We start from the raw sequence: 23,625 nt of genomic DNA, 5'->3' as shown, positions 1-23,625 counted from the left end.
ACCTGTTTATTAACAATGCCTTTATCTGACCAGACGGTATTCCGTCCAACTCTCGGCTACCGTTCCAGCTTATACGATCAGGCGCAATCGCGGGCGGAGTTTGTAAACACGAAACCTGAGACGCGCGCATAGCTCTCACGGCGCGAAGCGTCATCCATGTGCTGCATACCTTCTGCCGCCGGCATACCGCCTCTCCACAAAAGCGTGCGTTCACACGCTGCCGTGCAGGACGACCGAGCCATCGAGCCCCTCACTCTACGGCGAGGCAACACCGACATCGCGAGGCAAAAACTGCTGCGCCGACAGCGTCGGTTGCCGCTATCGTAACGAAGGGAGCCTGCTAACCCGCAGACAGCCCGTGACCGAAGTGCGCGCGGATCGTCGTCGTCTAGCCAGCCGGCAGCGAGGACTATAAGCCGCTGATATCAGTGTGCCGCGCCCCTCGGCTCGGAGGAGAGACCCCAGGCATGCCTGCGTCGGTGCCCCCCGCTGTTGCAGCGGCTGCGGCAGAGGCCGGTCAGCCGCACGCTGGTACGTACCTCAAACATCAGCCGGAGTCGGAGGAGCTGCCCCAGGGCCAGCCGCTGTGGGAGCGCATAGACGAGGCGGTCGGTCGCCTGGCGACGACCATGAAGGGACGCCGGATCATGATCATCGTGCTCCTCGTGCTCCTGCTCGCCGTATGCCTGGCGCTCATCGGAGTCTTCGCAGTGCCCAGAAACAGGTGAGTGGTCTCGGCAGTGCGAACTTTGGGAAAGCGAACAACCTGTGGAGTACGAACGATGGCTAAAGGGAAGCGCATGTGATAAGTCTCTTTCGTGATATCTGCTTGAAACGGGAGTACATGTCTATCTATGTTTAATCTCGTTCGGACGTTATTCCGCGTGGGAACCCTAGAGCAAGAATAACAGCAGCATTTTCGCTGTCGGTGCGTTAACGGTTCGCACTTGCAAAGAGAAAGTGACTGCGCATAAACTAGACAAGGACGCAGAGGACAGGGAAACCTATGCTCCGATATCATACATCCAATATATTTCAGAATAACTTGAGTCTGGCCCAGTTAGTGTTTACTGCTTGACATCGTGACCGCTTTGACATCTTGACATCTTTTGTTAGCGGTCAAGATGTCAACCACTACCCAAAATAACCATTAACTTGAACCAGAAGCATCAATTTCGAACCAGTTTTACTTTTTAGAAGACTTTTTCTGAACGTTCGGAAAACCGGAAGTGCTGGACCGGAAGCGCTTGGAAGAGCAGACAAGAGCGTCGCTTGTTGCTCACGCTACTGAAAGTCGTAAATATGAGAAAAGCACGACGAGTTCTACGCAGATGTGTCAAAATGAGCGCGAATGACATTACACCATTGAAACGGCGCCAGGTGTTCTAATCAGTTATAACGTTCCGTGTGCAGTGCGTCCGAAAAGTGAAACGAACGACTTGCGTGAAGAACTGAATTGAAGGTGGCGTTCATTGCCTTGGTGAATCTTATGAAACTGCTCGCACGGACGGTTGTGCCACATTTATAACGTTGCGTATTGTAAGTTCGATGCGATGCGTGCACAGTAACTCGCTGAGATCACCGCGATACTCAGCAGCCATGTACAAGTCCGTCAAAAGTTTCCCAGGCCACTATCCCATGTATTCCTATAGGCAGCGTGGCCTGAGAACTTTTGATGGACCCTGTACCTTAGTAAGAATGCACAAAGGTGAGCTATTGAGGCACGGACAGAGGGAAGACACGATGAGACATACGAAGTGTAAAGTTACAAGCAGAATCACACAATATAAAGAAGATTGCCCAACACGCTGACGTTAAATTGTAGTTTTCTGCTCCCTGCAAAATGTCAAAACAATGCAAAAGTAACCGACGCAAAAAGCATGGAAAAGAAGGTATCCAATAAGCAGCACCGCAGCAGGTATACGTACCATCCAAAGAAGGCATAGTTTGCCGCATACTATTGTCACGTTCTCGTTTTTACGTAGAGCAATCATCCCGCTGCATTAATTATACGCTGCACGGGTACGCTAACAATGTTAAGAATGAAACAGGTGGCTGGTTTGCAGTCCACTGCAGGAATTGCGAGTGCATATCCATGTTTGCACACATTAATAGCTAGAATCAAAAATGAAATGACGCGGCTGATAATAGAAGCACAAAACATCTCTAAATTAGAAGACAGGTGAGCCGCCGATTGCCTTGTCTACTAAAGAGACAGGGCTTTTGAGTGGTATAGTACACACGTGTAATGTGAACTCTCGGGACATACATAGTGTGTCGTCAGCATGTCTGCAAATGGTCATGCAATTTTCGAAATAAAACCGTCTTTCAGCTTGCGCTTCGTGTGTCCCATCATGTCTTCCTTCTGTCCGTTTCTCAGTCGCGCAACTTTGTGCTTTCTAATCGCCATCAAATAGGCCCCAAATTGCAACCCTAGCGATGTGCCGTCGTGGTTGCGTGAAGCCAAATCAAACTGCGATGCAATGGATTCGACGCGTGATTGAGCTGTTCGTGCTCCGCAGCTTGACCAGAATTCGCGCGCATTAGTTCTCGAATTCGTAAGAAGTGACACAGGCACAACCGATAATGTGGCCCCTTACAATGTAGTCCCCCCCCCCTCCCCGTCCCAATAAAAAAGATAAAAAAATGAAGTCAGCTTCGCACTAGGGGTACCAAGCCTGAAGGAAGTGCGTAGCTGGGCGACACTTCTTGTTTTTCTTTATTTTCTTCTTTCTTTCTTCTTCTGTTTCCTTGCTTTTCTCTCATCTCTGTTTTTTTCTTTCTATTTCTTTCCTATCTTTGTCTCTCTCCCTTTCTGTCTCTCTCTCTCTCTCTCTCTCTCTCTATATATATATATATATATATATATATATATATATATATATATATATATATATATATATATATATTTCTTTTTCTTTCTTTCATTGTCTCTTTCTCTTTCTATTTCTCTCTTTCTCAATCTCTATGCTATGATTTACTCTCTCCCCTCCTCCTTTCCCTACTTCTTACCCTCACATCTCTCTTCCTCACCTTCACCTTAATGTTCTACCCCCTCGCTTTACGATACTATACAAGGCTGGGCTATATATGTTCTGTCACCGTGCCTGGATAGCCGAGTGGTTAAGACGCATACCTTCGGATCGTGGGTACGCGGGTTCCAATCCCGCCGCCTCATGAGGAATATTTTTCGCCAAGAATTTCTCTTTCTTTATATCTTTGTTTCTCTCTTTCTTTCTCTCTCTGTACTCGTTCACTCCCCTCACACATCAGGATTATTACAGGCCACGCCGGAGCAATCGGCAAACGTGTTTTTGGAGCGAAGCAGAAGAGGACGAAGAGAGCACGTGCCAATTCATGATGATGATAGTTTCTGTTCGCACTACCCGGCGCAACGAAAAGCTTTAAAAGCTCCGCTCTTAAAACGCAAATTAGTGCAAAGGTCTTAGTACATCAGTCCGGCGGAAGCCCGCAAGGTGCAGCAAGTTTCATAATGAAGATGTGCCCGATTTTTTGTTATTTTTCGAATAAACATGGATGAATTTGCCGTGTAGCTTCGTGATACACAAAGAGAAATGAAATTTTGACAAATAAATAATTGACAAATGACAAATAAATCTTCAACCGGAAAGCTTATTTGCACGCGTTGCAAGCGAAATTCGCTCGCGATTCGTGCAGCAATAACACTAGGGTTATAGCAATGATGTCCAGAAGAACACAAACAATAGTGTGGCGAACGTTTTTAGGTATGGCCGCATTCGCACATGAAAGGCACAGCGATTGCAGGAATGCAGCAGGTCGATGCCCAAGAAGTTAATACGCCGTCCAGGATGACACCAGGCAACGGACACGTCATCCTGACGCCTCTATTTCCTTGGTATAAAAACGAAATTTCATCGTATAGAAACACGACAGAATTTCGCAGGAAAATAGAGACCTGAAATGAGGGGAAGTGGTTGAACAGGAAACGTTGCTGAAGCCTACGTTTTCACAAAGGGACTTGGACTTATTTTACCCGACGTACATTGCCGAATTTCTGACTAAGACAGAACCCCCTCATCAGCCACATTCCCTATTTTATCCCAGCTTATTACTCCGTAGAAACAATATCCCCTGAGGCGCAACGTCCGCATATGTGGACGCGCAACTTCTTTTTGCCAGTTCTTTGGACTAGCGGCCAAGACAGAGCAAGATACGTCGCGCGTAGAATGAATTGAACCTTCTGCACAACCAATGCGTCCTTCCTCAGTGTGCTGCCTATTACTGCAGCTGGTCACTTTGCTGAATGCAATACGATGTTCGACGGCTCGGTCGACGTGTCGCGTTTCACGCGCTCCACTTCACCGAGCAGAGTTTTCGTTTAACGCTCGCACTGTACTCAGCAGTGGGCAGTGGGGCTTGCCCAATTCCTGTGGCGCACATCCACCTGAGGCGTTTTGCATGACGGAGCGCAAGTTACCGATAGCTTCAACAGATTCGCTGTTAAAACAAATTGTGTATGAATTTTCAGCCTACGAGTTGATTATCTTTATGTAAAAATGGAACATGACTGACTGTAGAATAAATAGTTTATTACACGATAATTACGATTATTTGCTAAATCACGCACAAAACAACATATTACTTCATTTTCTTTCATAGAATGTAATATCGAGTGCCTCAAAATTGTATTGTAATTTGACACCTTTGCAGGCAGTCGATCATAATATTTGCGCCTGAAAGGGGCACCGCAATTTTACGGCCATTCAACCAGTATTTCTGCTGGGATTTAGATCGTTCGGACCTTCACACAACACCAAATGAAAGTCGGAAATATAACGCGTGTACTCTTGATAGTAGAACCTCTTTCGTGCTCCTTTAAATTTGTAGGTCGCTTATAATCACAATGCCGAGCGCTTCCGCATAGCGAGCGAGGCGCAAGCAACGCTATATGCCGTCCCACCAAGCTGAGCCTTCGTTCACGGCTCAATACGAAACCGCTACACTGCGCGCATTGCGAAGGGTAGCGTTTCCATCGCGGTGTACTCGTTCCCAAACTCAACCCGGTCACATCACTGCAACCGTTCTATATGCACAAGCACGAGCATACACACAGTTGCCACGATGTGATCCCTGATGTGTAACGTGGAAGTGAATGCGATGGCACGCATATAAAGGCTTCGATAAACTGCACGTATTTATGGGAATATGTTCGCTTAGATAGTTGCAATTATTGCACATTATTCAGCGGTGCACCGCTAAGTAATGTGCAGTATAAGCCTGACTTATCCATGTGTATCGCCATTTTGAATGGCATGCGTTATCAATTTTAAAAGTTTGTGTATTAATCAGTATAAGCATATTAATCAAGGAAGTGTGTAAATATTAGCGCAGGAAGGGTCGCTATCATCCAGCAACTATAGTAATCAGTAAGCTTCCACACAGTATTAACATTGCATTTTGCGGTGTGTCTCTACATGTTTCGTTGTTCATTAGGTGCCGGTGGTTAAAATGATTCCCTTCCTACACCCGGGTATAGTATACACCAGTCGTACACCCCCCTCCCCCTTGGTAGAGTTACTATGCATGGGGACGGGGACGGAAAGGGCACTGTGGAGGATGTGTAATTAAAAGCACTACATCAGCTGTGCTTCATGTAGATAACCGGTGACGAGAGCCTCAAATGCGTTTTCTGTATCTCGGTTAGCCATTCAGCCACTCAGCCATTGCTGCAAATTTGCCGGCGGTACCTGTTGATGCCTCAAAAGCCCTATAGGCCACCTCACCCGAGGTACAAAGCGTCGGCTCATGCACACCCCGCTGCTGCTGCATTTTCGCAAACTATTCCGTTCATTAGGGTAATGTGATCTTCCGCGTCTATTCTTGTCAAACTTGGGACGCAAAACTCCAGCAATTATTCTTGGACAAACTTGCGCTATAAGACAAAGGCGCTGTCGGCCACCTGTGTTGGAAGTTCTTGAGAAGCAATGTTCTTCAAGTAGCAAGAGCATCGTGACCGCTGCCCTTTATCGTACTACTAACATGACCAAGAGATGTTAATTAACCTTGCAGAGGAAAGAGCTGACGACGTGTGTAAAGGCGCAGACAACATCCATCGACTAAAGAAGATAAATGTCAGAAGAATAAAAACAGGCTAATCGAGCCGTTCAAATTATATGAGCTCTTCATCAAATGGTGAGCATAAACATCGTGAGCGTTCTGTTCCGATGTGTCAACAGAAAAGATGTAACGCTAACATCGCGGAAGTAAGTTTAAATTATTCCGTGAACGGTTTTCTACGCTTTCTCCAGTTACCTACAGTGTACACACCACGTGATATCACTTTTTTTCGTCTTTTTTCCTTTTCGTGTTTCAATATTTGTCTCAATATATCTTACTTGATTTGAGTAATTCCATTTCCCGCACGTTTCTTTCGCTATTTCTTTACAGTGTGATGTCTGATCTATTAAAGAGCGCGACCATTATTTTCACTGCTGCAGTGGTGAAGTCCTCGAACATTATAGCTTATACATTGATGAGAATTAACAATGGTGCTCAGGCTATTGACCTGTATTGTATGTTATACTTCAGCCTGTTGTGAACATATGTAATGCACACACAGGTTGCTGCTACAGGCCCTGTTTAACTTAACAAACTGCTCTCAGTGAAGCACGTGCGGGCAAGCTTCGCAAGGCTAGGTCTGCCTGTAAGCAGCAATACTCCTCCTACTGAAGTAACGTCTGGATGAATATGTACTTTGAGCTGACCAAAACTAGCATTTTTTACTATTCATCCGATGCGGTCTTAAAGTTTCGCACTATAATACGAAACTCTACGGCTGTGGTGCTATTTTGTGTATCCAGATATGTCACAATCGTATATTATGAACCGTCGCAGCAGTGACAATAACTAACGTAGTCATGGCAACAGTGTCACGTATATTCCATTCCGAACGCTTCAAGGCGACACAATGACGAGGGCGCCCTCTACCTGACTCCCCATGTCCAAAGCGAGGAAGCAGGTGATGTCCGGCAGCGCAGCGTGGTGTCGATGTTCTCCAACAAGGAGACCGGAACTGAAGCCCACGCGGGCCTGGTCACCGTCAACGAGACACTTCAGAGCCACCTGTTCTTCCTGCATGTGCAGGCAAGGGTAAGAGTAAAAGAAGGTGCCGTGTACACTGGTTGCAATGAAAGACGCATACGCCACGGTGTAATATTGAACCACGCATACACCGCGTCGTAATGAAAACGCGAGTGCATGAACCAATCCCTCGTTCAAACGAATAGCCAGCAACAAGACTGCGAAAATGCACTGATGGAAAGCAATAACATCAATTGCATCGTAAAGGGTGATCTAGCCAACACGGACAAAAAAGAGGGAACAAGACTGGACTTGCGCACATTCACGAGTGAATGTTTAATGGGTGAAAGATGGAATATGTACAGACAACAACAACTGAATGAAACAAGCTCATTGGCCATCTAAATAAAGATACACTGCCGTCACAAAGTGCAATAGTCCCTATGCCATGAGGTCCCTATGGCTCAGGAACCGTTGCACTCGGGAGCTGTTCGAGGCATATAAGTGCTGCACGTGCATGTATAAACGAACCTTCGGTGTCGCTCGCTGTTTGTGATCTGCAGTTTTAACGCGATAGCGTTAGAGAGCTCGTGTCGCAGAAATTCCGTTGTCGGTGTCGGCACCGTTGGTTGTGAGCGAAAAATCGACCGTGAGCGAAAAATCGAGAAAGCAGCAAATAAAATAAGGAATAACAATTTCGGTTTCATTGAGGATCGAACCCGGGCCGTTCGCGTGGCAAGCAGGTGTCCTACCACGAAGCCACGAGGTTACTTGCAGCTACTGCGGAAAAAAACACTACATAAATGCTATGTAGTGGAAGGAGTCTCCTTAACGCATTTTGTTCGACGGGTGTCACGACGAAAACGAGCCCATTCGGCGATTTGTAGGCGCATTTGGGAGACCATCAAACTACGTCGAAAAAGGCCGGGATAGTGCAGCCATCGCCGCTAAAAACACGCACGAACTTTCAAACAGCTCTAAAAATGGACAACTATGTCCATCTAGCGGAAAACATATCAACAAGCAAACAGCAAACGCTAGATAATGTGCTGCCATCTGTGAGGCATTGTGAGACTCTTCATGGCCTCCGAGATGGCGAGCGCGCGGCGTGTATCTTAGAGGCCGTGCGACTCTTGCTTTAGATCGAAAACCTGTGCCATTCGCGCGCGCGCGCGCGTGTGTGTGGTGGTGTGTGTGGTGTGTGTGTGTGTGTGTGTGTGTGTGTGTGTGTGTGTGTGTGTGTGTGTGTGTGTGTGTGTGTGTGTGTGTGTGTGTGTGTGTGTGTGTGTGTGTGTGTGTGTGTGTGTGTGTGTGTGTGTGTGTGTGTGCGCGTGTGTGTGTAACAAAACACATTAATAAGTATGCACTTAGTGGTTGAAGTGCGCACTAGGGGCCGGATTTCGCTATTGCGTTGAACTCTTAAAGGCAAAGCTTAAGGGTCCCCCAATTTTTTAGATGCTACTTAGTGACAGCTCCGTATCTTCGTTTTTGAATGACCGATGAGCTTGTTTCATCCAGTTGTTCTATATATATATATGTTATCTTTTACCCATTATATGTACCTGTTTGATTTCGTTGACACTGAGACGAAAGTATAAGCGGAAACATGTTCAAGTATAAGTATGCTCCTATATATATCTATGTGTTTATATAAGCATGTACAAGTGTGTATATACATGCACATATATGTGATATTGCCTCCCGGTCAAATGAATAAGTTGTAGACTCGTGAAGCTGTTCGATGACAGCTACAATCCCCCATGTGTATTTATAACTATACAGGATGGCAAAATAAACAATTTGAATTCCAATTTCAATTTAATGGAACATTCAGTCATGAGTCTGCGCAAGTCCATTCTTTTCCCTCTTCATTGTCCGTGTTTGTTAGCGCAGTTAAAAGAGCCTTCACGAGGAACGCCAACCAACTAGCCCGACTTGGTGCTCTACATCCATTGCAGTTGATAGATCACTCGCAAATAAAATCCCGATAGAGCCACCAATACGTACATACTTCGTCAATGTCTGTCACAGATGGAACATTTGCACTGCTTGATTACAATGGAATGTCGCGTCGTCTGAATGGTGCGAGATGTAAGGGTATGTGCCGCCAGATGTATATATCTATCATGACGCGCTCATGACATACACGTTTCATTAATCAGTGGCATTGTCAGTAATTGAACCTAATGCGAAATATTTCGTGACGCATCCACTGTCATTAAATGAGAGTATGATCTTGGGAGGATTTGCTTCTAGGACGCGTTATTGCCATGTTATTTGCGTTCGACTGTCGAAAACTGCGCTAATAATATAACCTTCAACAATGTTGTCAATTCGTTATCGTATTTACATTGCATGGGAAACGCACTGCCATCGTGTATTGAAAACGAAATATATTTTTCCCCACAAATGTTTCAATGCAGTGTCCTGTACACTGTTCTCAGCAGAAAGGAAATGACAAAAAAGGGCCAATAAAATTAGACGAAAGGTTATACTGCTACGAGTTTCTCCTGAAAGTGCATATAGGAGGTATTCACTGAGCTCGGCCCGCCATGCGGCGCCACTAAGTGCCTACATCCGGCCACCATAGCTGTGGTCGTTCAGCGATCCGGAATATGATAGTCTGACCTCATGTGACAACACGCGCGGCCAAGCACTTTATCACGATCACGACGGCGCGCGCGACCACGGGTATGACGACTTGACTTTATGGCAACTGCCGCACTAGCGCCCCTTGCGGATGACGTCACATGGATACCTCGTATAGCTTATGTCTTTTTCAGGTCTGTCATTCTAGCGCTATCTTTTCTTGCAGAAGAACAACCTAGAAGCCCCCCTGCTACTTTGGCTCCAGGGGGGTCCCGGCAGTTCGTCGCTCTTCGGTTATTTCCTCGAAAATGGGCCCGTCGCCATCGATGCCTACGGCAAGTTGTACCCGAGGGAGAGCACGCTGTGCGAGTACGCGAACGTGATCTATCTGGACCAGCCCGTGGGAGCCGGGTTTAGCCGGACCGACGATCTCAAGGGTTACCCGACCAGCTTGGAAGAGATCGCCCGGGACATCCACGGGTTCCTGGTGCAGTTCTTTCGGCTGTTCCCGGAGTACAAGGGACGCGATTTCTACGTTGCTGGCGAATCCTACGGAGGTAATGCATACAGGTTACGCTGGGCGGTTTACTACAGTAATATTTGACAAAGTCGTCTGTAGCTACGTGCATACGATGACGCTACGGTATTACCGCACGGTAAACCTCCACGGCCAAAACACCATAATAATAGCTGCAGACGGTCACGCCGGGGGTTTACCGACATTAGCGTGGTCGATACCACGCCAGCATCGGCTAGCTTACATAGGCCCAATGGCTGCTTCCCAACATCGGCTGAATAACGACAGGCCAATATCGGGCCGACGCTGGCTAACCCACATCAGCCCAATGTCAGCAAGCCCTCATCGGTCCAACGCCGGCTAGCCGGCATCGGGCCGATGTGGGTGAAAGTTGCGCGAGCGTGGTTTTCCGACGCCGGGCCAATGTTGCTGCAGACATTTGCTGACGTTGGGCCAAGAACGGTCCAATGTCGGTGTGCTCCCTGGGTCCTTACTTCTTATTGAATGAAAGAAAGGGAATGGATCAAGCGCTCGTTTCTTTGTAGACACAGCTTAATGAGACTAATGTACAGTGAAGCCAAGGCAAGTATAGGGTACATTATTTGCAGTCCTCAGCTTCAGTGAAGTAATCATGATATAAATGTGAAGATATTAAAGTGGGCGAAAAGACAACTTGCCGCCGGTAGGGACCGAGCATACAGCCTTCGGATAACGCGTCCGGTGCTCTTCCAATGGAGACACGGCGGCGGTCGTCCTCCCGTCCACTTTATCAGGTATCTGTATATGTAAATCTGGGAGTGTTAGCCAGGGCCGCTTTTTGTTTCGCTTATTCATTTTGATTGAATTATTTACCATACACAAAAAGCAGTATTAGTGAGGATATGGGAGTGACAGGGCTGTTGTCAGCTACACTGCTTTACACATTGGTAATACGCCTTACATTAGGCAGCGAGCACAGCCGTTGCGAGAAACAACCACCACTCGTTTCACTATATCTTAATCCATTGTTTTGCTGCCTCAACACGTCACCTTCTATTGCTAATGCGCAAACTGATTGAACTCGTGTGTTTTGCGTGTGCCAGAAATGCCCGTCTGATTATGAGGTGCGTTGAAATGGGCCACTCCGACAAATTTTGATCCCTTGGAATGTTTTCAGCAACCCGCCAAAACAAGGCCACCTCGCACGAGATTCAATACGTGACATCCAGCTCACCTGCGCGAAGTGATAGCCATTGAGCAACTTTCGCGTCAGTTTATGCACAAGTTCATTCGGCCATAACAACTTCTAAACGATTATTTTTATAAATAGTAATTCTCGATATTATTTCGCTCGATCTGATGCTTAAGGGAAATGATCAAAAACAATTTTAGGGTAGCACAACAATACACTGCTCTCCACTCCTAATTTGTTCAATGCACGCCTGACAAAGATAAATGCTCAATATTTCATACTTCTTTGCAACTGCTGTCGCCGTCAAGAGGCCAGCCGCTGCAGTTCTCCCGTTTAGGAAAGAAATAAGCTTACCGATTGTGACGGCCAAAAACTAAGTCTTTTGGAGAGGACTCTGAGAATAGAGGATGGTAGGAGAAAACATGCAGTTTCGACCATCGAAAGGCAATATCTCGGAAGCGAATTCTTATGCTAACTGAAGAACAATATGCGCGCGTTACGTTGGGGCCGGCTAGCTGCTTTCTTTGTCATCTTCTTGCCAAATTGTGCGCTTACCGAAACTCCGAGAGTAGCGTGACTCTAATTCGCATTATTCTTCTTCATTTCAGCTAGGGCCGCAGCAGCAATAGCCATCCGACTGCACTCGAACCCGGACCTCCCGGTGAACCTGCGAGGCGTCATCAGCGGCGTCGGTTTCCTGGGGCCCGTCACTGACTTGCTGGATCTGTCTGACTACTATCACCAGCTGAGCCTGCTCGACTACCAGGGCTGGCAGGCGTACGCCACTCGAATGGACACCATCAGGCAGATGGTGGCCGGCAACCGCACCGTGCAGGCATTGCAGCTGCTCTTCAAGACTGCGTTCGTCTCCACGGGCGAAGGGAGCGCCCCGACCATGTTCCAGCGGATGACCGGTTACTCCTACGACGGCAACGCGCTGCAGAGCGTCGAGCCGGCCGAGTTCGCGGCCTACAGGGACTACGTCGCCAGCGAGGTCTTCAAGGACGCCGTGCACGTCGGTCGCAACGCTGAGTTCTTGCGCGAACCCCTCATCAACCAGCAGCTGAGCGGGGACTACCTCAGGAACGTCACGGACATCGTCAGTACGCTGATGGACAACTACAGGTTCCTGGCGTATGCGGGCCAGCTGGACCCGATCTTCTCAGCGGCTCGCATCGAGGAATACTACAGAAGCGTCGAGTGGAGTCGGGCCGAACAGTTCAGACACGGCCGTCGCCTGCCCTTCTACGCGGGCCCGCAGGAGGAAGGACTCTCGGGATACGTGACGTCGGCGGGCGACTTCTCGTTCGTGGTGGTCGCCCGAGCGGGACACTACCCGGGTTTCGACCAGCCCAGAGCCGTCGACGAAGTGATGCGACGCTTCCTGACGAACAACCTGACGGCGCGGCACGCGTGAGCACCACGAGCCGTTCGCGCGAGCGAAGTGTCTCTGTAGTAAGTGGCAACAGTCTGTCTACACAGACGTGCCGAGCAGTGACCGCGACGGTCCGGATGGATCATGGACGTAGGCTCGACAGAAAACACATGTCAGCGATTGCCGTGACGACAGGGATTGACAGTTTTTACGAACTAGATGCTTGGTTCGTGTCAGTACGGTCTCATTCCCTCTTGTGGCAATTACAGCTGCGTTTCCACGACCAACCGAGCACCTTATGGAAGGAACGAAGGAATGAGTGACAAAAAGCGTCCATCTGAACAACCTAAAAACCTGCGGAACTGTTTCCCCGTCTTAATTCCTCTGGATCCAGTGTTTACGCGGTGATGTGTCAAATGTTATCGAGAACGTGAGTTCCTACGGCTCTAGTACATGCATACTTCGAAAGGCATTCGGTTACATTGTGCTCGTGCATCTCGTCAAGACCAAGTGCGCAGAACAGCTTTGAACATTGTTTAAAGCCAGCTACGCTATTGTCTCTAGGCAGTGAATTTGCCTTCGTTTCAGCGTTTTTTTTTTTTTTTTACAGCTGTGTACACCGGTGACTTGAGCGACACGCATTTATGTGCGAACATTTTACGTTGTTCCCACACATTGATCGTAGACGTGCTGCAGAGTACCATGGCTAAAGCGTTTTCTATCTCTTTGTCCTGGCATGATGTTTTTTTCTCGTTTCGACTTATTTATTACGCTAAAGTCTTGAAAAGAAGTACACTGGAAAGGATGCCTTTCTTCCTTTCGTTTGTTTGGATGCCGCAGCTATCTTTTTTTACAGCCATTGCAATCATGGATTAGCTGCACCCGTTTTGATGTCCGCTGGTGTCGGCTGCGGCTAGAATTCCAACAGCCTAATTAGCGACAGAGTTATAAATACATTTAAAAAATCAAGTGCGGGGCTTTATGCTGCAAGACCCCCAATATGATCATGAAAAATGCGTGGTGGGGAGCGCTACGTTAAATTTTTGACCGTGTGGGTTTTTTTTTACTGCGCACCTAAGTTTAAGTACAGAAGTGTATTTTGCATACCTCCCCCATCTAAATTCAGTGGTTGTGGTTAGGAGCACGCGTGCGCTTAGCGGCGCATTCCCACAGCCATTACTACATGCCCACCGGGCAGGAAAAACTACAGAGAAAGAAGAGTAACCGGTGCACCGCGATGATCCGAAGTTACGACCAACAGTTCAGCAGTCCAGGATCCTACACCTTCTCCACATAGTTGACGCTACAGCAGTGGAGAAAACACATCCTGCCATATGCTATTGCACCAGCAGCTGCCATGGTGCTGGTTAACGCCCGCCCAACGTATATGTACCACATAAAACTGGCGCCATTCCATTTGTCGTGACCGAGCACATCAACTTGCCTGTTGTGGCATAGTTAGCTGTTTGGTCGGCCCCAGGCGATATGATTTCCCAAAAACTGCGGTTGCCATAATTTTCACTGCAGCATGAAGAAGAAGAAAAAAAACCTCGCTTTTGTAAACAGCATTCTTAGTTATCGAAGTGCTATAATATAATCGCATATGATAATAAATAATCATAATAAAGCAGACTGATTGATTGGACTTCGTTAAGTTAATTTAGGAACATAATAGAGATAAGTGCATCATCAGTAGTGTGACGACTTTTTGCGCTACAGGAGAAAATGCACCTTTTCATATCTTTTTCTGTTCTTTTTTTTTTATACGTATATACACGCTGCTTTTAGAGTACACACTGTGCTCTTCAATCTTGCTCGGACATTAAGATGAACCCTTTCCTTTTCTTACAATTCCCTCACTAGAGTCAGTCAGTCACTCAATCAAACGAACTTTTTTTCTCAACGACAAGTATGGGATAACGGATCCGTGACGTCCGTCCCCGATTCTTTTTATGCATATTCTACACTTTTCTATTTGGATCGTGCCCCTATTAAAGCGCGTTGAATTACATAAAATTCTATAAAGTGCCGTCATTGCTATCGTGTTGTCATGTCATTGTATTGTACAGCAGAAGCCTAGAGGCGGTCTGGGAGGCAATCACTTAAATGCGCGAACATATAGGCCTCAATTCCGCGGTGGTAACGCCAACAAGCGCAGCTGTCGGTGGAAGGGGTAAGGAATGCCGCGGTTCTTTATGCAAGGCATGGAACCTGCTTGACGTCTCTTATCAAGATGTCGAATGAAAGGATACATAAACGGAAAGCGATAGCATAATTCGCTTCGCGGCACTAGGTGCATAGTTGTACGCATACAGCAACAACAAAAAAAATCAATTTCGCCGCGAGGACGTAGCGACGAATACAATAGCAACGAATTTGAATGTTACACGAAGTAAGGCTAGCAGCTAACTTTTCTGGATCCGATCTCGCGTAACTCTACAAAACGCTGGTGTAAGAGAATACGGCCGCTCCAGGGAGCGATGCGGTTTTCGTGCTGTCTTTCGTGTCAACGCGAAGTAAGCGGTGAGGGCACATCGCGTAAAAATGCATACGAGCCGTCTATTGATGTCTATCGAGATAGCGCACGCGCCAGCGTCCTTATGATCAAAGTTCGCAGTTGCTGCTCGAGCGACGCAGCCCCTCCTCTCCTCCTGCCCACAGGCGCCCCTTCATGCTCCTTCGCTCGACGAAAGGCGGGAGGGGCGTGTCCTCTCTGCTTAACGAGCCATCGACGGCAGGCCTCGCACGCGGGGCGATGTTATCGCATGTGCCCTACATGCGTCAGAGATGGCCGGCTTGTTTCATCTGCGCTTCAGCTGCGTTCATCGTCAGCGCCCGTGAGTAATAGATACGATGCGCCGGGCGATGTTATCGATTTGGACTTCATATGAAACGTGACGGCGACGGCAAAACCCGCAGAGAGTGTCCACATATAATTGCTGTCGCAAGAAAATGAACAAATGCCTTTCAAAAATCAGAGACTAGATTGGGTCAGTGAAATCCTAGCACACTTTGCGGTAGTATTAGCAGAATATTTCTTCTTCAACTAGTAAGTATGTCAAATACAGAAATTGCATTTTATGCTGAATAAAATTTCAAGCCACATTATTGCTTACGGTTTTCTTATTCCTTATTAAATAAATGGTAACATCGGATCATCACATACGAGCAATCTGTAAGCTCAACGATTGTGACACTCGTGTGTGTGTGTGTGTGTGTGTGTGTGCGTGCGTGTGTGTGTGTGTGTGTGCGTGCGTGCGTGCGTGCGTGCGTGTGTGTGTGTGTGTGTGTGTGTGTGTGTGTGTGTGTGTGTGTGTGTGTGTGTGTGTGTGTGTGTGTGTGTGTGTGTGTGTGTGTGTGCTTCCCTCCCTATCCCATTCCTCTCTTACTTTTCTGTCTCCCCTTACCCCTTCCCCAGTGCAGGACAGCAAACCAGATACGTTTTCTGGTTAACCCCCCTGCCTTTCTGCATTACCTTTCTCTCTCTCTCTGTAAGCTCAATAAGATGTTTGTGAACTCTAGCGTAATTTAGAGGGAAGGTAACGTTTTACGAACCGAACAGCGGTTTTCCTCAAGCAAACCTACATGAACCCAAGCATTCGTAAACGAACGTAGTGCTGCACTGGCAAAATTCCACAAACATATTAAATAGTCATGAACCATGCTCTTTTCCAAGTAATCATAGAACGACCTCAGTATTGCATTTTATTGCCTTACGAATCGATTGCCGTAAAAATTTCTCGAATCCGATAAGAACGAACGGAGTTACAGGGATTTGTCACACGCTTCAACTGCTCTCTCTCTCTCTCCTCTCGTCCCGACGAGCGCACTGGAAGCTACCCAGGGAAGGATGGCAAGTGGGAAAGTTGTTACGTCATCACGCGCCATGACCTTGAGCGCGCGTAACGAGACGCGATCGCTTCCTCCCGCTGTGATTCGTAGTGCGATTGTGGCTCACTGTGTAATGTTAGCAGGCGACGGAGCGCGGCGCCGGCACCCAGTCGCAAGAAGCGCATCTGATCCAAACGCCGCTCTTGATTTATGTCGGCTTTTAGCCAATAGCATGGTATGCGTTGCTCGACGTCAAACAGCAGGCGCCCCGCCCACCGAAGCGGGTGAGGACGGGCGTCTGTGTAAAGAGAGTGCGCTTGGGAAAATGGTAACTTGGCGCTCCGCTTCTAAAGTCTCCTTGCCGCGCACAACTGCAAGATTTGGCTGAGCAGTTGAAAGCAGTGTCTGCATTCTGCAGAATTTGTTGTCGCAGCAAGCCTGAGGGGACATTCACAACCCCTTTAAAAAGAATACTACGCAAAGCTAAAAAACTATGACATAAGGAGAACGTATTTTTCTATTCCATTTGGTCCCCAAATCAAAAACTAGTGAATATTTATAAACTGAGTTACCTAACAAACAAACAACATGAAGAATACAGTCATAATGGCCAAGAAATTCTACAGTAAACAATTCGCGTCACTCAAGGAGCCAGAGTCTTCCAGTTAAACAACGATTACATGTTCAGAGGTGGCATTCAACAGCGGTAACAGTTTCATGATATTAATGAATTTGCAGTCTCTTTGGAATTAATCTCAAGATTCCATATCTACTTGAACTACAGAACCATCTACTGCAACAATTCCAAATTTTCTAGCTCTTCCATTACTGTCGATTACATTCATTTCCAAATTTAGTATAATAACTACACACATGAGGTAACAGACTCTAGAGATTGCATTTTACACCTTCAGCTTTGTAGCCAGTCATATCTTAAACTACCCCCAAAGTTCATTATTCTACGACTGCCTCTTGTCATTATGCATAGCCACAGATACTCAGAAAAGTCATGTATGTAAAGGTTGTGGTCATTCGTGATCAACGCGGCACAAGCCCTTAATAAAGCAGGCTTGACGTGCATAAATGAAGCAAGCTTCGTCGTGGGTGAAGTAATGACAGATAACTGCCATTGTTGTGAATACTAGTATGTGAGCATCATTACCAATAGGGGGAAAAGAAATTTTTCACTCAGAAATCATATGGCAAAAAATAAAGATTACAGTTGGCTTCCTTTTTTCTGGCACTATTTGACCCGAATTTAATTGCTCACCAAAAATGCTACCTGCATGAAGCTGATAAAATACAGCCTGAATCACACACAAATCACAGCAAATGACACTGTTAACACTTTTCTAAGCTTTATTCACAGCTTGCTGTGTGTGGTAGAAGAAACAGTACGACTATTGGCATTTTTATGCCCTTTTACAAGTTCACACGTCTCATACCATATTCTAATTAGCTGCCACATTGTTCCAAGTGGCATCCTTGCAAATAAGAAAGTAAACGTGCAAGCTAGCTGGAACGTGTGCAGTAGTCTCCACAATCACATTGGCTATATAGATATGTTCAACTGCCTGCCCATAAGCTGACTCTTTCGTCTCTTTACATATTTTAAATGAACACATGCATAATGTATAGTTGTGATCAATAGGAAAGGGAACATCGAATTCGTGTTTAAGCAATGATTACTAGTGATATACGGATACAAGAGCATGGATTTGGAAGAGGTACCTCTCCGTTCAAATATTCAATGTCATGGATGCTTTTGTGCTCGCCAACTGCATTTAGCTGCTATGGCCTCTTGAAGGTAATCTCAATGTTCCCATTCATACCGCTGATGACTGCAAAGCACACCTTCATATAGCTTTTGCGAAATGCCAGTACTCCGAGTCACGGGAAAGCCACACAATAAAAAAAAGAACAATCCTGCGATTCTTGTCAGGACCTTCACAAATCCCAGTGCCACCATGTCATTGCTGTGTGTGAAGTCACCAGGGTTGTAAGTTGCTTAGTGGTCATTCAACAACGAATGAAAATACCAAACTGACGATAGCCCCAGCCGTGGGTCCTCAGCAAGGGGCGTGAGCTCATCCACTGTGCACTGTTAAATCATTCGTGAAGCTTCTATTGGTACTGTTCAAAGGGTGATTGCTGCGGATGCATTGCTGCCATACATGGAGTTGGTGAGAGTGTAAAGCAAAAGGAGAGAGCACCATCGGTGGCCACATAGTCTGTCATATAACATTCATAACCTTGCCATTACTGAACCATTAAAAAGAGTATTTGAGACATATTTTCAGTGTGGCTGCCAATTTTCATGATGTTTTCAAACACACAATCATTTAGTGGTCTTTCAAGGCAAACAAACCGAGTCAACATCATGTTGCCCAAGAAACAGGCAATGTGGAATGCAGATTTTGACAACACATTTGTCAAAAGCACAGCTTACCCACAAATGGCTCAGATGCAGTTGTTCCATGACCAGCCAGCATGCCATTTTGTACCATTCCCTGGCATCCATAAAAAGTTTGACGTCACCTGAATCACAAAGAATATACGACTGACAATTTCAAACTCAAGAGAAACCTAGCCAGCAGCTTGTTACAACAACGGCACATGCAGCTTATAAACGCACCCTATAACTTCACCTCAAGCTGCTCCAACATCGCCTCATTGAGAGAGAGACCTCAGTGGTAGCTGAGTGTGTCTGAGCTAATCATCTCACTTAACGGGGTTTAGGCCAGAACCAACTTTATGAGGGAACTTGTGCATGCGCATGTGTCAGGGCAGAAGCGCTGTACCTTCTTGTCTGCTGTGCTCATGAAGCCTAGGGCTTCAAAACATCAACCATTGTTTAATGCATTCCTGGTCACACTTGATTCCCTTATCAATTTCTTCTTAGCAGCTCATTACGATGAGCTGCTTATAGTGAGAAACAAGTGTGTTCTTGAAGGAAGGTCACTTTAGTGTTTTATTTCAATTTTTGATTTAAACCACTGGCACATGCATTTTATCGAAACGTATCACTGTTGGAATAAAACTGCGACAAAGGGTCTTAGGTTTCTGGTAGAGTAGAAATGCCTTCACTTTTCTGCTTGCCCATTTGTCCTTGCATAAGCTTTCGCACATGTTGGCAGCGTACGCACGATTCACCTTTTGCACCAGCAATAATGAGACAGTTCTCCGCGAAATACATGTCTCTGTAGGATGCGAACTTGGTCGACGTAGGCTTCACGCCACATCCTTCGCATAAGGACACCGCGTCGATGTCTTTGATAAATTCCTCCGCTTCACACCGTGTCCTGAGAACTTCCTTGAAGCTTTCCCTGCCCCTCATGTAAACGGTTGCAGTGACAGAGCCGTCATCGGCCGATACAGTTCCGAATGCAACCATCCTCTCGATAACAGACAAGAAAAATTGTTCACTTGCATTTCACAACGGGCGTAAGCTAGACTGCCTTCGCCCAGACAAGGCACCCTCGCCCATGTTGATGGAATCTGAATGTCTTCGAACGCGTGAGCGACGGGACGTGCAGTAGATGGGTATGCCGAACTCCCGTCTTCGCTCGGTTCCTCATCGCAAGCGGCGCTCTCCTCCTCTACGGAACCGGCACATTCGTCGTCACCACTTTCGCCGGTACATTCGACGTCACCACTTTCCGCGGACGATAACGCCGCTTCACCCGCAAAATCGACGTCGTCTTGGCTGTCGGACACTGCATCGACGTCCAAGCGCGACTCGCTGGTACAGTTTCCTCCGTTCCGCCGCTCGGACGATTCATGCGCCCTTTCTTGTTCGCGAACAACGCTCACCAGTTTCCTACACGGGAACTTGCGATTGCTACAAATGGCGTAATCTTCGAATACGGTTGGGACGGCATCTCGCTTCAGGAGAGGTGCCTCTCTGGGGATCTCGTTTACCACTCCGTCGATGACAATCCGGAACGTGCGTTCGATGCAGCTCTCTTCGAAGTGCCTTTCGCACACCACCGCCGACGATGTCAGCTTTTTGTCCGTTCTCCCGATGCTCTCCTCCCACTCCGAGAGCCTCACCGGGTCCAGTGGTGCTCGGAACAGAGAGGCACGCTTCAAGTTAGATCTGTAGCCGCTCCTGCAGTACGGCACGAAACAGCAGCTTTGCTTGTATCGTCCTTTCGCTTTTGGCTTGTTAGACATCGTCAAACGCCGCTTGGTATTCCGTGGAATAGGCTCTACTATGAAGTAGCCGATAGATCTAGACGTCCCGCAAGAAAAGAGCGCGGAGATATGAGAAACACGTGGAAAACCATGACAATAACAAAAGAGAACTTGTTTACGGACACACCCCTGTGTCGGCTACAACGCGATATTAAAAGCCAGCCAATAAGCCAAAAATACGTTTTAACCACGCAAAATGTTGAAGCATTATAAGACGAATAAAACCTGCATAATCTTTTATGGCCTGATTAAATCAACTACAATTGAAGTATGACAGAATTTGATATTCAAAATCGAATCATCATCACGTACAGTGTATTTTTGAAAGGATGTTGCACGACTGTGTGCGTTTGCTAGCTTTGCCAGGCTTGCTTTGCCGCCAACGTTGGTGTTGCGTCGGTTGCGTTCTGTGCGGCGTCTCTCTCCGTGTATCCGTGTATCTTCGCTCGTCAGGTTCATTGCGAAGTCGAGTGGTGCGTTTGTTTGCTGTCCAGTCATGGCTGCGGCGGCGGCGAACACCGGGGAGAAAGAGAAGAAGCGGAAAGAGAGTATCGTCGACCTCTCCAAGTACCTGGACAAAGCCATACGAGTCAAGTTCCAGGGTGGACGCGAGGCCACCGGTATCCTCAAGGGTTACGACCCGCTCTTGAACCTGGTCATCGACAACGCCACCGAGTTCCTGCGAGACCCCGACGACCCTTACAAGCTCACCGACGACACGAGGACGCTCGGACTCGTGGTGTGTCGTGGAACGGCGGTGGTTGTGATCTGTCCCGTGGACGGCATGGAATCCATTCCCAACCCCTTCGTACAGCACGAAGGTTGAGTTGAAAGCCTGTGCAGTTTCGTCGTGCATAGCATGCTTTGTTTGCTCATCTGATGTGAATGGTGCGACTGCTTTATCATCTTTTGTTTCTGCGTGCGCGCATGTGTGAATAAATGATCGCACTTACCGTATTGGTCAAAATCCCGCCTTTTGTGACGTTGCTGGTGTTAGTGTAGTTCACGGTGGTCTCGCCTTTCATTTAGGTCATTACTTACGTCACTATTATGTCAGGTAAATTAGACTCAAAATATCAGAATTGTTTTAAAGAGGTTGTTCGTTCAAAAACTTAACTGAAACCGGGACAAATTGAAACAGACAAGCCGCCTTACTGAACACCCCCAAGGCAATGCAGGGAGCTTACTGGTCATGTTTATGCCGGACTATGTCATGGCTTAAAGTTTATACGGCGATTAGTCTTGGCGTCACAGTTCTCCAGTGTCTTAATGTTACGTATAATATACTAACAGAGCTCCCGGTCAACTGTCAAGCACCAGAAAAGGTCAAATTAAAAGCACAACCGTGTACTTTAAGATTTAAATGCCTGCTACATGCAACTGTATGGTAGGTCTAATTGTGATGTAGCCTCTCTTAATAGACAAACCAAACAAGCATTATTCATATCTAATGAGATTATGGTGATTGGATTGAATAAGAGTTTCATAATCACGTTTGTTACACTTCTGTGCCAATAGAATGTGCCACAACATGAGTAACCTTACTAGTACGCATGATGCTAGCCATCTTTAGCACACTGACCAGCATAGAAGCCACTGGTACATTGCATCATAAATAAGGTGCAGTTAATTTTGAACCTGAAAAACTTGTACCCTTCAAGCCGTGTGCATTGCCACGAGCCAAGCGTTGCACGGCGGTCGTACATCACGCATCCCAATGTTGTCACCTCACAACAAGCACCTTGTAGTTTTTATTTTGCATAAATATAAATAACACACCACTCCAAAGCAAGCAGTTCTTCTCAAGAAGAGTCCGAGAGAGAGAGCCGGTGACAGAAAAAAAAAACATTTCGACGAAACTTGTTCGACAGGTCCTGCGACGACAAAGAAAAAACACGGCAGGACGGCCAACTCCAGACGGTATCTTCTTTCTTCCACGTTTCCAACAAGGGCGCGCAGCGCCGGACGAAGCACTGCCGACGATGTGTCCCGGAAAGCAGTACTTTTCTTCTTCACAACAGTAGGCACTGCCGTTCTAGAAACACTCAACTGCACATCATTCAAGCCTCGGGGGGGGAAAAAGGGAGAGGAAAAAAAACGAGTTTGTACAAAACTCAAAAAGACTTGGGGGGGAGGTGGGGACGTGGGAAGGCACAGTCAGTAGTTAAGGCACTTTTAATAGTTCCACTACACGCACAGCACACATTCACGTAGTTGCTCCAGTTGTTGGCATCGGTAAAATTCATTTTGGTTAACTAGGCTAGGAGAGCGCAGCTGATCGAAATCATAGTCGTAGCTGCAACGGATTGCGAAGGGGGCCGTACCGAAAAAGAAACCATTCAAATGCAGTTGCACAGATCGTCACAAAACGAGAAACGGTCCGCGGAGAAGGTGTGCCGATGCCAGTCATACCAAAGCATACTGCCAACTACAAGAGGCGCCAAGCACATAACGAGGTATAACTTACTTCAATTGAAACTATCAGACATACAATACGTGTTGCACGTTTTCCAAACAGTTTGTTAGAGGCGAGCGCGCAAGATAACCTATGATTAAATGGTTACAATATTAGCCGACGGGAGATTTCAGCATATTTTTTTTTTTATCGCGCTAAAATTAAAGTGTGCTAATGAGCAGTGCTAAAAATGGACATAAAAAAGAAATCTTTACGCTGCACACAAAATTCATTTGCTTTTCATAAACTCTATAAAACTAGCGCAGCTAAGCTATGGCTAACGCGAATGTGTATAAAGAAATAAACGGCAAAGACTACCACTGTACAGTCGCCTGTAGCACGTAAGCTGCCACCACATAATGCCGGGGAGTCACTAGAAAATCATTACTGGGGCACGGTATAAAATGCCAAATGTGTACACAGGCATG

General features: G+C 46.8%; 3 protein-coding genes across 5 annotated transcripts in view; 2 read left to right on the top strand and 1 right to left on the bottom strand.

Moving 5' to 3' along the window:
• The first annotated feature begins 430 nt into the window (after positions 1-430).
• Positions 431-23,625, top strand: part of LOC119371912 (probable serine carboxypeptidase CPVL) — a 46,256-nt gene continuing 23,061 nt past the window's right edge. Inside the window, exons 1-4 of one of the 3 annotated variants that reach the window (XR_007417680.1) lie at positions 431-724; positions 6,990-7,131; positions 9,878-10,208; positions 11,948-13,303. Coding sequence is in view for 1 of the 3 variants with exons in the window: in XM_049419581.1 (XP_049275538.1) it covers positions 468-724; positions 6,942-7,131; positions 9,878-10,208; positions 11,948-12,464 (1,295 nt within the window). In the remaining 2 variants the exon portion in view is untranslated. Of the gene's footprint in view, positions 725-6,941; positions 7,132-9,877; positions 10,209-11,947; positions 13,304-23,625 lie in introns of all 3 variants that reach the window. The other 2 variants (XR_007417679.1, XM_049419581.1) reach the window with 2 other exon arrangements.
• The window catches only part of LOC119371913 (uncharacterized), a 31,655-nt gene continuing 27,503 nt past the window's right edge, over positions 19,474-23,625 (bottom strand). Inside the window, exon 2 of the mRNA XM_049419582.1 lies at positions 19,474-19,698. Coding sequence (XP_049275539.1) covers positions 19,601-19,698 — 98 coding nt within the window. The 3' untranslated portion in view covers positions 19,474-19,600. The remainder of the gene's footprint in view (positions 19,699-23,625) is intronic.
• LOC119371916 (U6 snRNA-associated Sm-like protein LSm7) lies at positions 21,158-21,652 on the top strand. The gene has a single exon (XM_037642373.2). It carries the CDS (start codon positions 21,239-21,241, stop codon positions 21,566-21,568), a length of 330 nt encoding a protein of 109 aa, XP_037498301.1. The 5' UTR covers positions 21,158-21,238; the 3' UTR covers positions 21,569-21,652.

Source organism: Rhipicephalus sanguineus, chromosome 10, assembly GCF_013339695.2.
Source record: "Rhipicephalus sanguineus isolate Rsan-2018 chromosome 10, BIME_Rsan_1.4, whole genome shotgun sequence".
NCBI classification, from domain to species: domain Eukaryota; kingdom Metazoa; phylum Arthropoda; class Arachnida; order Ixodida; family Ixodidae; genus Rhipicephalus; species Rhipicephalus sanguineus.
This window is presented reverse-complemented; position numbering and strand designations above follow the sequence as displayed.

Bases quoted from the DNA above. Each gene is read 5' to 3' on its own strand.
- LOC119371916 (XM_037642373.2), top strand. From the start codon at position 21,239: ATGGCTGCGGCGGCGGCGAACACCGGGGAGAAAGAGAAGAAGCGGAAA.